This window comes from Candoia aspera, chromosome 2 (assembly GCF_035149785.1).
Source record: "Candoia aspera isolate rCanAsp1 chromosome 2, rCanAsp1.hap2, whole genome shotgun sequence".
NCBI classification, from domain to species: domain Eukaryota; kingdom Metazoa; phylum Chordata; class Lepidosauria; order Squamata; family Boidae; genus Candoia; species Candoia aspera.
The window spans coordinates 231,385,142-231,399,187 of record NC_086154.1 but is presented as its reverse complement, the minus strand read 5'-3'; the positions used below and the strand labels follow the sequence as shown (position 1 = coordinate 231,399,187).

The following is a 14,046-nucleotide window of genomic DNA, read 5'->3' as shown; positions in this document are numbered from 1 at the left end:
CTCTGCCAAAAAAAATCCTTTTACTAGTATCTTTTCTTCACTCCATTAAAACCAACTTTGATCAGCATGTAAATTTTTTGGTCTGATTTATTAAAAATGTTTCTGGTTACTGGCTAAAATATACGCTTTTGTAATTTTGTAAGCTTTGTGATTTTTCTAAAGTCCATATTTACTGACTTCTTCAAGCCAATTTCATGCTGTAGAATTTATTTGAGCTATCTGTGTTATCTAAGTGATTTTTGTCTATGCTGGTACTGAATTACAAATGTAATAGCTCTGGGTTGCCTTTATTCCTCTAGTTTATGATTTTTATAATTAGTACTGTATGATCTTAATCTGTTGCTATGTCAAAATAGATACATTCATACACCTATAAAATCTTAATGCAGCTTTTGTGCTAATCTAGGTTTTTTGTGCTCCCTGTTGCAATCGAAAATGCAAACTCCAATATCTGGATAAAGAAGCAAGAGTCTGTATAAGCTGCTATGAGTCAATTAACAAAGGTAAAATTTAATTGGAGAGAATTAGAAGAAACAGAAAAAGTAACTAGAATAATTTTTGAATGTTGGAGCAAGTCTTCCCAGTATGAATAACATGGTATGAAATATTTAAGATGAAATAAATATGAAAACCTTTTAATAGCTATTTCCATATGTACTATTTGAAAAGAGCATTCTTTAAAATTATTTCAATTTAATGATTAATTTGCTGCTTGTAATTACTAATAGAATATGAATTATTTCACTTGATTAGATGGTGCTTATCCTTTTACCTAGTTACTGTGCTAAGGCTGGTTAGCAGTTCCCTACTTGCACAAAAGTTCTAAACAAAGTGCAATCAGAAATCTGAATATGCACCTGAAAAGTATATAACCTTGCATTAAAATTAAGCATAAGAATAGTCCTCAATCTGCATTATATATGTTTGCTGAGAAACTGTACAGTCCCCTTTAAAATAAGCAATAATTATATCCCATGTCATTTTTGTGCAAAGCACAATAACCATGAGAGCTAATGTGGTGTAGTGGTACACCATGGAGACCAAGTGGTACACCATTATATGTTGATACTCATTCTATAGTTACTGTTGCTCTCCTGAGAAAGAGGTTAAATGTGTCAATACATTTTTCTGTATTCCACTTCAGTGATAAGGTATAATTAAGATTGTGCTACATCTGTATGATCTTGATTTTTATGTTTATAGCAGCAGTGGATGGGATTTCCACACGTTCTTCTCAAATAAGTCGCTGTGCCCAAGGTGCCAATGTGAGACAGTTGTGGTATAGAAGTATGTTCATTGAAACTGTTTCTGAAAATGATTTAGCACTTTCAGTTAGCTATAAATATAAGTGTCTTCCACAAATGCTTTTCTTTATTAAAAAAGATAATAGGATAAAACTCAAAGCTGTTTTTGATATGCATACACTTGTAATATATAAATAATAAAGTTTTTTAAAAGTTTTTTTTTAAGCCAGCAAATACTAAAGCAGCTCACAGTCCGTAAAAAATACTATCTCCTTCTAAATAAACAGTAATTATCTCCCATTTCATTTTTGTGCATGGCATGATAACAAGAACAAATGTAGTGATTAGAGCGTTGGACTGGCATCAGGGAGACCCAGATGTTAATCCAATCTTAGCTATGGAAGCTCACTTTATTTAGGGCCACTGACTCACTCTCAGTCTGACCTATCTCACAGGGTTTTTGTTGTCTGGGGAAGCGGGAGGATAGATATATCTTACATAACAGTGTGTGCGTGTATAATGTTATGTAAATGATAATGATAATAACATCATCTACAAGCAGTTCAAGAAAATCTATTTAAGAGAAAGCAATAGTAAGCAAATGAGTCTTTGGAGCCATTTCGCATTGTACAATGGTGGGGCTTGTGTGTTTATTGCTAGAGAGATCTTCTGCCTCATCCCCTGTAAATGGTCTTACAGATGGACTATATAAGCAGCACCTCAGGGTTCATGAAGAGTCTTAGAGATAAAGGTGGCCCTTCAAGAATATTAATTTGCATAATCTAGTTGCCAAATGTTCAAACTGCCCCATTCCCAGCAGTATTCAGGAGCTACATTTTCCATCAGTTAACATTTTTCAGCTGTCCTTGAAGGAAGATCCATACAGTATATAATGCAGTATAATAGTCCAGTCCAGCTAGATGTCACAAGAGTAAGAATAACTGAAGGAAGATGTGTTTTCTTCAGATAAGATTGCAGGAGTATTCTTGCCTTTATTCCTGGTAAAATATTCCTGGCCACCACTACCATCTGAGTTTCCCAGTTAGCACAAAGTCCTAGTGAACTCCCAACTGTCTGCTAGATCCACAATTTAAATTTGACCTTTTAAAAGCCATAGATGAGAAATGTTAATGGCTGTGGAATGTCATCATCATCTTAAAGAACTTTCCAAGAAGGAACATAAAACTTAAAGATTGCATTTTATTTAGCAAACTTTGGATCAATATAAAACAGTAATGCTTTTTAAATAAATGTTTTGTAAGAAGCAGTTACGTTAAAAAGTTATATATTAAAATCTCAAACATTGTAGGAGTAGTTAAAATGAAATTATATATGATATACCCTGAACTTATCTTGATTACTGTTAGGCATATGGATACCCCCCAAGCAGACATTTGTGAAAGATTCTAGGCTATAGTTTTGACATTTAAACTCTTTTAAATTTTGTTTGTTAGCACAGGCATTAGAAAGAATGATGAGCCCAACTGGTCCAGCACCTAATTCTGTATTTTCTGAATCTTCAGCTGTTCCATCTCTGCATGAAACCCAGACATCTGGTACCTCTTATTCTATGTTATTATCCAGCTCTATTTTAACAGCTAAAGAGTAATGGTTAGCTTAAAAAAAAAATAGGCCCATGAGGGGCCCTCCAGATTATATTCCAGTTGACAGCAGCACTGGCTAGCAAGGACAGTGGTAAGAATTATGGGAGTTACGGTTTAACATCTAGAGATCGCACATTATCCATACTGATTAAAGAGATCAACCAAGCTAAACTTAATTTACTGCCCAAGCATTCTTAGACATTTATTGTTGCACAATAAACTTGCAGACTGCATTGTTTTGTTAGGTGGGTAAATTCTTCAAAGAAGTATTTCTTTTTTGGTGATTATTTTTTCTTCAGCATACAACTTGTGATATTTGTTGGTAGAGAGTGGGATGTTCTTAAAACTAAAACTTACTTTAAAAAAAAACGTAAGTCAGGTACACCTGTGATGCATCTTAATTCTATATGCATTTACATTCATGCTATAAATGTCAGGTGGGTAGTATTCTGAGAACCCACTGATGAAAGTAGCAAGTATTCCTTTTGCCAGTGCCATGAAATTCATTTGAATAGAAACACTCCCAAAAAGTGAACTTTCATGAGAGAGATCTTGTAAAAAACAAAACAAAACTCCCCTAAGGAATTATTCAACACCTTTAAGATAACACCTCCATATCTGAGATGGAAAAAGTGAGAAAGGAGCTTTTATAAGCTAGTCTTGAGAAGTAAATTCTTATAGCTCCTATGCGAATTCTTCTATCTGCTTATCCATCTGCATCTTGAAATTTTATGTAAAGTATTATACAGGAGTTGCTTGACATTACTAGCTGCAGAAATCATGTATCTTGGGATATCAAGATGTTCATCACATTTCTTTTTACCTACCATGAGATTTCAAAACCATCATGTGGATTTTAAATGAATTTTTGTATGGGGGAGAGAGGGTAGGTGACTTTAGTGTTAGCTAAACAAATACCTGTGGGATACTCATTTGTTTCTTCTCCCACAGGACTTCTCCCTAAAGAACAGAGAAGAGTTTGGTTTGCAGATGGAATTTTACCTAATGGGGAAGTTGCAGACACAACAAAATTGTCATCTGGAGTCAGACGATTCCCACAGGAACCACATCCTGTAAGCCTTACTTTATCTGAAATTGTCATTTTATGTTCTGAATCAGTTAGCTAGTTGATAAGTGCATCATGCGAACCTGTGTTTGGTCTTCTAATACAGAAAATATACTGCTCAGATTTGTTTAGCATCTGCATGTTACCCTGCAGCCAATGAGTTCACAGAAGGCTAGAAAACAATACCACTCTGTTGAGAATTGTTTATTATAAGAGGTGTTGAGGTGTTGATACCGAGGAAGGAATGTTTTCATTACTTACAATAGAACTGATATTGTAACAAAAGATCAAAGGAACCAGTGCATTGATGACCCATTTGTATTCTTATATTCCCAGGTTATTGCCAGGTTTCTCTAATTCTGTATTTGCAATAAATTGCAGCATACATAGATCTATTTTATGTGTTTATCCAACAACTGCATATAATAAAATGCTTATGACTATGTTTCTCCTGCAAGCAAATAACATAATTTATATTATTTATTTGTGTATCCTGTTTTTTATATAGGTGTATACCAGAACAGCAACAGATAGTAATATAATAATTTTGTTTTTCTAGTGACATCACACCTTACTGTTTGGCTTCAAAAATGAAAAGTAGATATTTCTGTTCCTGCTGTGGGGAGATCATTTTTTGAATGTTGTACATCTTTTTGTTTTGTGTTAAGTGTAGTGGTTAAGGCAAGGGGCTAGAAACCAGGAGATCGTGAGTTCTAGTCCCGTCTTAGGCATGAAAGCTGGCTGGGTGACTTTGGGCCAGTCACACTCTCTCAGCCCTAGGAAGGAGGCAATGGCAAACCACTTCTGAAGTCTTGCCAAGAAAACTGCAGAGACTAGTCCAGGCAGTTGCCAAGGATCAGACATGATTGAATGGCAAATAAATAAATACATAAAAAATAAAGTGATCCAATATGAAAAGCTGAAACTTACTTAAGTTTATGCATGTGTAAACCAACAATCAGGATAGTTTCAGTTTTTAATTTCAGCCAGTTACGATGGGTTAAATTGTTGAGTAGGAGTAGTTGAACTTCATTTCAAGTCCAGAAATCTATTCAGCTGCCTCACACCATGGGTAGAGGAGTTTTTTGTTTTTTTTAAAGGTCACTTTAGGTGAATTAAAGAATTCCCTAAAACTAGCATTGATACTACCATTGGGCCTGGATGGGGCACAACAGGCTTCAGCTTAACCCGAGCAAGACCAAGTGGCTTTGGGTTTTTGGACCTCCTAGTTCTGGGGACCTTCCATCTTTGGTTCTGGATGGTGTGGCACTACCCCAGACAGACCCGGTGTGCAATCTGGGGGTCTTCCTGGACTCATGGCTCCTGCTCAAAGAGCAGGTGGCAGCTGTGACTAGGAGAGCCTTTGCACAGCTTAGGACTGTGCATCAGTTGTGTCTGTTCCTGGACTGCTCATGGGCCCTTGTGACCTCCAGATTGGACAACTGCAATGCACTTTCCATGGGGCTGCCCTTGAAAAGTATTCAGAAGATTCGACTGGCAAAATGCAGCGGCTGTTACTGGTGCCAGTTACTTGGCACATGTGACACCACTGCTACACAAGCTGCATTGTCTTCCGGTGTGATTCCAGGTGCAATTGAAGGTGTTGGTTGTCACCTTTAAAGCCCTTCACAGCTTAAGACTGGGTTACTTATGGGACTGTCTCTCCCCAATTGTTTCAACCCATCCTATCCAAACTGGCAGGAAGGGAACGCTCCAGGTACCTTCAGCTAGATAATGTCGGCTGACGGGGCCCAAAAGGAGAGACTTTTCTGCCATAAACCTACCCTTTGAAACCCTATGATTAGATTGGCCCTCTCCCTGTTGGCCTTTCATAAGGCCTTGAAAACCTGGCTTTGTGCTCAAGCCTGGGACCCTGGGCATGGACTAGAGCACATTTCCTGGTTGTATGGATAATGGATTAGAACATGCCTGGCTGCTATGTGTTTTTATTTTTGTTTTATATTATGTATTTTGTGTTTTAATTTGTTTTATTATAAGCTGCCTAGAATCACATAAAAGTGAGATGGGTGGCTATATAAATTGAATAAATAAATACAGTAATAGGTTCTGCTTGATTGCATTTAAGGTTTTTTTTACGTGTGCAGAGTGCTGCCTGATCTTGTTTTCCTATTTTCTTTATTAATTTGTTTTTTTTTTCAGGGCAAAAGCTCTCTCAACCCCAAGTTTAACCCAATAGTTAAAGTAGTTATATAAATTTTGCAGTATTGAACTCAAGTGAATGCCAGATCTAATAGGAAAACTTTTGTCATAGGTTGGAAGTCCAACAAGTGAAACTGTCTCTGCAGCTGATACCAGATCAAAAGATGAAATGCATGTCGCTGAACAAACTGGTATTGTATGGTGTTCTACTTCTGTTCCACAAGAAGACTTACTGCCTAGTAAAGGGCAGCCTGAGTTACCATGTGATTCTGATTGTCTGCCTATTACACAAACTGAAGTGCCATGTGATTCTGACTCTGTGATTGTAGCTGTAACTGAATTTCCTACTGTTGCTGAACTATCAAAGGAACTTGTTCCTGCCTCAACTGATCAAGCAAATGATATGCCTACTAGTACATTAGACTATAGGATGCTTTCTTGTATTGAAAATTGTGTCAGCAAGGAGGTCAGCCTTATTCCTGAGGATGATGGATTTCCACCTCTTCTGCTTGCAAGAGGAGAAAAAGGCAAAGGTAATGTTTTGCTTTCAAGGTGTTGCAAAAAAATAGGATTGTTTCTTATTCTTCCAAATTATTTTTCAATTTAGAAATATAAAATAATAAAATGAATTATACTAATTTTTAAATTATTTTTTTAGATTTTTTTTACCCTTTATTACTTTAAAAAAACTCATTGTGAACATACATAATACTCCTTCCTCCTCTTTTTTCCCCACAACAACAACCCTGTGAAGTGGGTTGGGCTGAGAGAGAGTGACTGGCCCAAACTCACCCAGCCTTAGGCATGAAAGCCTTAGGTGACTTTGGGCCAGACACTCTGTCTCAGCCCAACACTCCTCACAGGGTTGTTGTGGGGAAAATAGGAGGAGGAAGGAGTATTAGGTATATTCCCTCCCTAGAGTTTTTTATAAAAATAATAAAGGTGAGATAAAAAAATCTAGAAAGTACACTGGTATTACTTATTTTGTTTTTATACTGTACTTATTTCTGAGGAAACCCAGGGTTGTGATATTAATATCAATATACATTTAATGCAACTGAATAATAGAAATACAGATAGATTTATATATATACTGATTGTTAGGCTAAGAATTTGATTTTTGGAAATTGGGTTTGAACTAAAATTAGCTGGTGTGATTCTGCCATTGTGCAGAAAATAAATTTTGTAGCATACCTTTTTTGTTGTTGTTGATATAATGAAACAAAATTGGATATCAGTAGAGATTTCTGCTAGATTAGGGTGTTGTTGTTTATTCGTTTAGTCGCTTCCGACTTTTCGTGACTTCATGGACCAGCCCACGCCAGAGCTTCCTGTCGGTCGTCAACACCCCCAGCTCCCCCAGGGACGAGTCTGTCACCTCTAGAATATCATCCATCCACCTTGCCCTTGGTCGGCCCCTCTTCCTTTTGCCTTCCACTCTCCCTAGCATCAGCATCTTCTCCAGGGTGTCCTGTCTTCTCATGATGTGGCCAAAGTATTTCAGTTTTGCCTTTAATATCATTCCCTCAAGTGAGCAGTCTGGCTTTATTTCCTGGAGGATGGACTGGTTTGATCTTCTTGCAGTCTGAGGCACTCTCAGAATTTTCCTCCAACACCACAGTTCAAAAGCATCGATCTTCCTTCTCTCAGCCTTCCTTATGGTCCAGCTCTCGCAGCCATATGTTACTACGGGGAAAACCATTGCTTTAACTATGCGGACCTTTGTTGTCAGTGTGATGTCTCTGCTCTTAACTATTTTATCGAGATTTGTCATTGCTCTTCTCCCAAGGATTAAGCGTCTTCTGATTTCCTGCCTGCAGTCAGCATCTGCAGTAATCTTTGCACCTAGAAATACAAAGTCTTTCACTGCCTCTACATTTTCTCCCTCTATTTGCCAGTTATCAATCAAGCTGGTTGCCATAATCTTGGTTTTTTTGAGGTTTACCTGCAAGCCAGCTTTTGCAGTTTCTTTTTCACCTTCATCATAAGGCTCCTCAGTTCCTCTTCGCTTTCAGCCATCAAAGTGGTATCATCTGCATATCTGAGATTGTTAATGTTTCTTCCAGCGATTTTAACCCCAGCCTTGGATTCCTCAAGCCCAGCATGTCACATGATGTGTTCTGCATACAAGTTGAATAGGTAGGGTGAGAGTATACAGCCCTGCCGTACTCCTTTCCCAATCTGAAACCAGTCCGTTGTTCCGTGGTCTGTTCTTACTGTTGCTACTTGGTCGTTATACAGATTCCTCAGGAGGCAGACAAGATGACTTGGTATCCCCATACCACTAAGAACTTGCCACAGTTTGTTATGGTCCACACAGTCAAAGGCTTTAGAATAGTCAATCAAACAGAAATAGATGTTTTTCTGAAACTCCCTGGCTTTTTCCATTATCCAGCGGATATTGGCAATTTGGTCCCGAGTTCCTCTGCCTTTTCTAAACCCAGCTTGTACATCTGGCAATTCTCGCTCCATGAATTGCTGAAGTGTACCTTGCAGGATCTTGAGCATTACCTTACTGGCATGTGAAATGAGTGCCACTGTTTGATAGTTAGAACATTCTTTAGTGTTTCCCTTTTTTGGTATGGGGATGTAAGTTGATTTTTTCCAGTCTGATGGCCATTCTTGTGTTTTCCAAATTTGCTGGCATATAGCATGCATTACCTTGACAGCATCATCTTGCAAGATTTTGAACAGTTCAGCTGGGATGCCGTCGTCTCCTGCTGCCTTGTTATTAGCAATGCATCTTAAGGCCCACTCAACCTCACTCTTCAGGATGTCTGGCTCTAGCTCACTGACCACACCGTCAGAGCTATCCCCAATATTGTTATCCTTCCTATACAGCTCTTCTGTATATTCTTGCCACCTTTTCTTGATCTGTTCTTCTTCTCTTAGGTCCTTGCCATCTTTGTTTTTGATCATACCCATTTTTTCCTGGAATTTACCTCCGATGTTTCTAATTTTCTGGAAGAGGTCTCTTGTCCTTCCTATTCTATTGTCTTCTTCCACTTCCACGCGTTGTTTGTTTAAAAATAATTCCTTATCTCTTCTGGCTAACCTCTGGAATTTTGCATTTAATTGGGCATATCTCCCCCTATCAATGTTGCTTTTTGCTTTCCTTCTTTCTTGGGCTACTTATAGTGTCTCAGCAGACAGCCATTTTGCCTTCTTGGTTTTCTCTTTCTTTGCGATGTATTTTGTTGCCACCTCCTGAACAATGTTGCAAACTTCTGTCCATAGTTCTTCTGGGACCCTATCTACTAAGTCCAGTCCCTTAAATCTATTCTTCACCTCCACTGCATATTCCTTAGGAATATTAGTGAGCTCATATCTAGCTGATCTGTGGATCTTCCCTAATCTCTTTAGTCTGATCCTAAATTGTGCAAGAAGAAGTTCGTGATCTGAACTACAGTCAGCTCCAGGTCTTGTTTTTACCAACTGTATAGATGTCCGCCACCTTTGGCTGCAAAGGATGTAGTCAATCTGATTTCGGTGTTGTCGATCTGGTGAAGTCCACGTATAAAGCCGTCTCTTAGGTTGTTGGAAGAGAGTGTTTGTTATGCAGAGTGAGTTGTCTTGGCAAAATTCTATCAGCCTATGTCTTGCTTTGTTTTGTTCTCCCAGGACATGCTTACCTGTAATTCCAGGTGTCATTTGACTGCCCACCTTAGCATTCCAGTCTCCCGTGATGAAAATAACATCTCTTTTAGGCGTGTTGTCCAGTAGGTGCTGCAGATCCTCATAGAACTGCTCTACTTCAGCTTCTTCAGCATCTGTGGTTGGGGCATATATTTGGATCACCGTGATGTTAGATGGCTTGCCCTGAATTCGAATTGAGATCATTCTATCGTTTTTTGAATTGTATCCAAGCACTGCTTTAGCCACTTTACTATTAATTATGAAAGCTACTCCATTTCTTCTGTGGTACTCTTGTCCACAGTAGTAGATTTGGTGGTCATCATTTGATGTGAAGTGTCCCATTCCAGTCCATTTCAGTTCACTGATGCCCAAAATATCTATCTTTAATCTTGACATCTCCCCAATAACCACATCCAATTTGCCCTGGCTCATAGATCTTACATTCCAGGTTCCAATGGTGTGTTGATCCTTAGAACATCGGATTCGCCGTTCACCACCAGCACCGTCGGCCGCTAGCCGTCCTTTCGGCTTTGAGCTAGCTGTGTCATCACGTCTGGGGCTAGTTGAACTCATCCTCTGTTCCTCCCCAATAGCATTTTGACCATCTTCCGACCTGGGGGTCTCATCTTCCGATGGTATACCGACATATCTCTGGTTGTACTGATCCATTTAGTTTTCACGGCAAGAATACTGGGGTGGGTTGCCATTACCTTCCCCAGGGATCGCATTTAGTCTGACCTTTCTGTCATGACCTTCCCGTCTTGGGTGGCCCTTCACGGTTTAGCTCATAGCATCATTGAGGTGTTCAAGCTCCAGCACCACGACAAGGTAACGATCCTTTGCTGAAGAGATTAGGGTGTATAAATTGAAATTCAAAACTGGTAAAATGAGGTGCTGTGGGACATGGCATGTTCTGGATGAGGTTGTGCTCTTTTGATGGGACTAATCCAGAGCTACAGTACAGAGAGATGCACAATGGCTGCTGCATCTAGTGCCCATGCTTGGCTTTGAGAGTTGGGGATTTCCTGGTTTTTGGTTATCTATATCTTAATAATTTCATGGTTACATTATTGAAGTATGCATGGGACTACCCTTAAAGATTGTCTAGAAGCTGCAGTAATGGAAAATGTAGTTGCTAGTTTAAGTGGAGCAGCTAAGTGAGAAATGTGATGTTTAACCTAACAGTATTGCATTAGCTGGATTCAAGGTTAATACCTTTCCAATACCAGTAAATTTACGCATTGAGATTGCCAAAGGAGACTTTACTCATGGTCACAACTTTCTGTGTGGCCCAGTACAGTCTTATGGATTAGGTCACCTCAATTATAGAATTGTTTCTCAAGGAAAGTGTAGTTGTCCCATGTATGTTCAATTTTAGATAAGTTAAAAGAAGTCTATTCACCCATCAATTGTATGATACAAATAGGCAAACTTCAAGACACAACAGGTTTACCAATTCGAACACTGAAATAGGTATTCACAGACCTATTTTTTATATGGTCCAGAACTGAGGAAACATGAAAAATTGGTTTGATCCAGCTTTGGTTTCTTCATGCTTCATTAATTTGGATTGTATTCTAAGCATCAGTTACCTCAATATAGTTCTAGTTACTAAGAAAAAAATTTGAATATTCAGAATTGCAGTTGTCGGTCCTTTTACTGTATCATATTTTGGATCAATATTTTCATATTTTCTTCAGAATCCTTAGTAGAAGAACATCCTTCTAATGAGCAAGTTACCTTATTGCTTGAAGAATCTAATCCATTGACATTCATCCTAAATGCAAACTTACTTGTGAATGTCAAGATACTATCTTGTAAGTATTACTATATCAAAACAAACATGTAAAATATTATTGTAATTATAGTTGCAAATGTAAACTCTGAACTATTATAATGGACTGGTCAGTTTTAATTGACTTTTTAAAAGATTTTTTTCCAATTACTATTTCTATCATAATTCATTACCTTTTACTTTCTATCTTCCGTCTTATGCTATTTTGATCTACTTTTGAATAAATGTCATCTTTTTTCACCATTGGGACATACTCTGACTTTATTCTAAAGTGTTGTTGATAGGGGTATAAAACAGGAGGTTGATATTTTGTATTAAATCAAGTATTAGTGCAGGATTTTGCCCCCTTGCAAACTCTTCATTAGGCCCAATCAAGTGGAAATATAGTAGTACAGAAAGTCAAGTAGAATCAGATCCAAATATTTTTAGATTCAGTAATCTAATTACAGTTGCTTTTATTTCATTATAATATGTTCATTCTTGATGATAAGGTTTAGATAATTTAATAACATCACCAAATTCTAATTTTATATTTTCTGGTAATGTCCTATACAAATGTAAGATTGTCTAAAAACAATCTTTTTTATAAACAATGTAATACAGAATAACGATTGGCCCTACAATTCAGTCCTTTCCCATATCTCTAAATATGGAAAGTATTTTTTCAATATGTTAGCTAGGGAATGATCCCTGAGTAGGACACTCCACAACTGGAGAAGATTGACTTTGGAACCATTGGATTATAGCATCTCAATTTCAGATGAGATCCAGGGGTCAGTTTATGCCAAACTCAACTTAAGCAGTTATTTTCCTTGTCATTGAAACCAGTAGGGGGTGTGGACTGTTAAGATTTCCCTTTTGGCAGTGATAACATGTTCTGGCAGGGCTCTGGGAAGTGGGGCTAATAACAGTTCTGTGGCAGATTCTTTTTTTTGATTGGGTCAGAATTTCTCTATTGGATACATTGCAAAAGATATAAAAGTTCTAAATTTTTGTATCTTAACAACAGCATAAAAAAGCCTCAATGCTTTTTTGTCATTTAGATAATTCAGACAGATGTTGGTATTTTTCCACCAATGGAATGCATGGCTTGGGGCAAGCTGAAATTATAATATTATTACAATGTTTGTCAAATGAAAGTGACATTCCTAAAGAAATCTTCAACTTATTTATCAACATATATAAAGATGCCATGAAAGGTATGAAGTTTCACTAGACTTCTAATCTAGTATGTATTAAAGATAATATATGTGAACTGTTTGAATATTCTAAACCTGTGGTTAAATGTGGTGTGTTACTCTTAATCCTACATGCACACAGAGATAGAATTTAATTCATTCATAGCAAACTTATGGGAGGGGGATGCCTACTCAGTACTTTTTAATTAGAATTTTTTATAAATTGGAAAAATATTGTAGATGATGATAGGTTGTTTTTTTTATGAAAGTCAATCTTCCTAGATAATTGTACATTCAGGAATGGCTTTAGGTCACTTAATCCCTCTTTACTTATATGGGAGCTTCCATATTTAAGCATAACCCCCACTTCCTACCCCAATAAGCAAATTATTGGATATGTGTTGGATATTAGTATTGTTTGTGTTGGATATTAGTAGAAAGAGAGAAGCTGAATAACATTTTAGATTTTCTATTTATAAGTTGATTTGCCTGACATGTATCACCAGTGCACACTAGTATTCTGAGGTGTTAGGACATGCATTGATGCTACATGAAGTATTTATGAGCTTAATCATACTTAACTGTTTTTCTAAACTGTTCTGCCTAGAAATGATGCTGATCCATAAGTCATCTGTTTTTCCTCTACGTATGTATGGGATGGGGCAGGGGGAACCTCAGTATTGATAGCTTGATATACAGTATTCAGGGAAGTATGCTTAAATTCCTGAAAGTGGCTAGACCAAAAATTTGTGGCCTGATCCACAGAAGCTAAGCATAATCCCCACTCCACCTTCTGCCCATAGACAATTTGTACAGATTCATTGCAGTTCCTGTGATACTATATAACTCTATTTTGGATGGTCCCTCAAATGTCAGTTGAGTTAAGGAAGTATTAAACTATACTTAAACTATTGAGAAGAGGACAGCTTCTCTGGATCCAAAACAGCATGATGATACTTGAGAATGTTGAGAACTGTAGATTAGTAAGTACATCAAGAGAACATCCAGTCTGGGAAGGCTGCCATATGTTTATGGATTTCTTAGCAGATAAAGTTGTTTCTGTCCACTCTGGATTAGATGCCAGTTAGACAGAGTCCACTCTGGATTAGATGCTGGTTAGACAGAGTCCACTCTGGATGAGACTGTGGCATTTCATATAGCAATCTAGGATATATTTCAGTTTGTGGAACCCAAGGAGGTGAATAGGTTCTTTGTAGTTTGAGTTGTGCCACCTGCAGGACCCTGATGATCCTTTGGGTGGCTAAGTGGGACATGAAAGCTTGGATCTGGGAGCTCATGCTTCTCTGGGGAAGGCCATAATGCTGCCTGCTTCCAAGGAGGTTATGTATCATTTTCTGAAGAA

General features: G+C 37.7%; 1 protein-coding gene across 2 annotated transcripts in view; it reads left to right on the top strand.

The window, feature by feature from the left end:
• ZFYVE16 (zinc finger FYVE-type containing 16) overlaps positions 1 to 14,046 on the top strand; it is a 45,794-nt gene that overhangs the window by 8,753 nt on the left and 22,995 nt on the right. The window contains exons 4-9 of one of the 2 annotated variants that reach the window (XM_063295481.1): positions 407 to 503; positions 2,699 to 2,800; positions 3,800 to 3,921; positions 6,187 to 6,607; positions 11,411 to 11,527; positions 12,549 to 12,704. In XM_063295481.1, coding sequence (XP_063151551.1) covers positions 407 to 503; positions 2,699 to 2,800; positions 3,800 to 3,921; positions 6,187 to 6,607; positions 11,411 to 11,527; positions 12,549 to 12,704 — 1,015 coding nt within the window. The remainder of the gene's footprint in view (positions 1 to 406; positions 504 to 2,698; positions 2,801 to 3,799; positions 3,922 to 6,186; positions 6,608 to 11,410; positions 11,528 to 12,548; positions 12,705 to 14,046) is intronic. The other variant, XM_063295482.1, reaches the window with a different exon arrangement.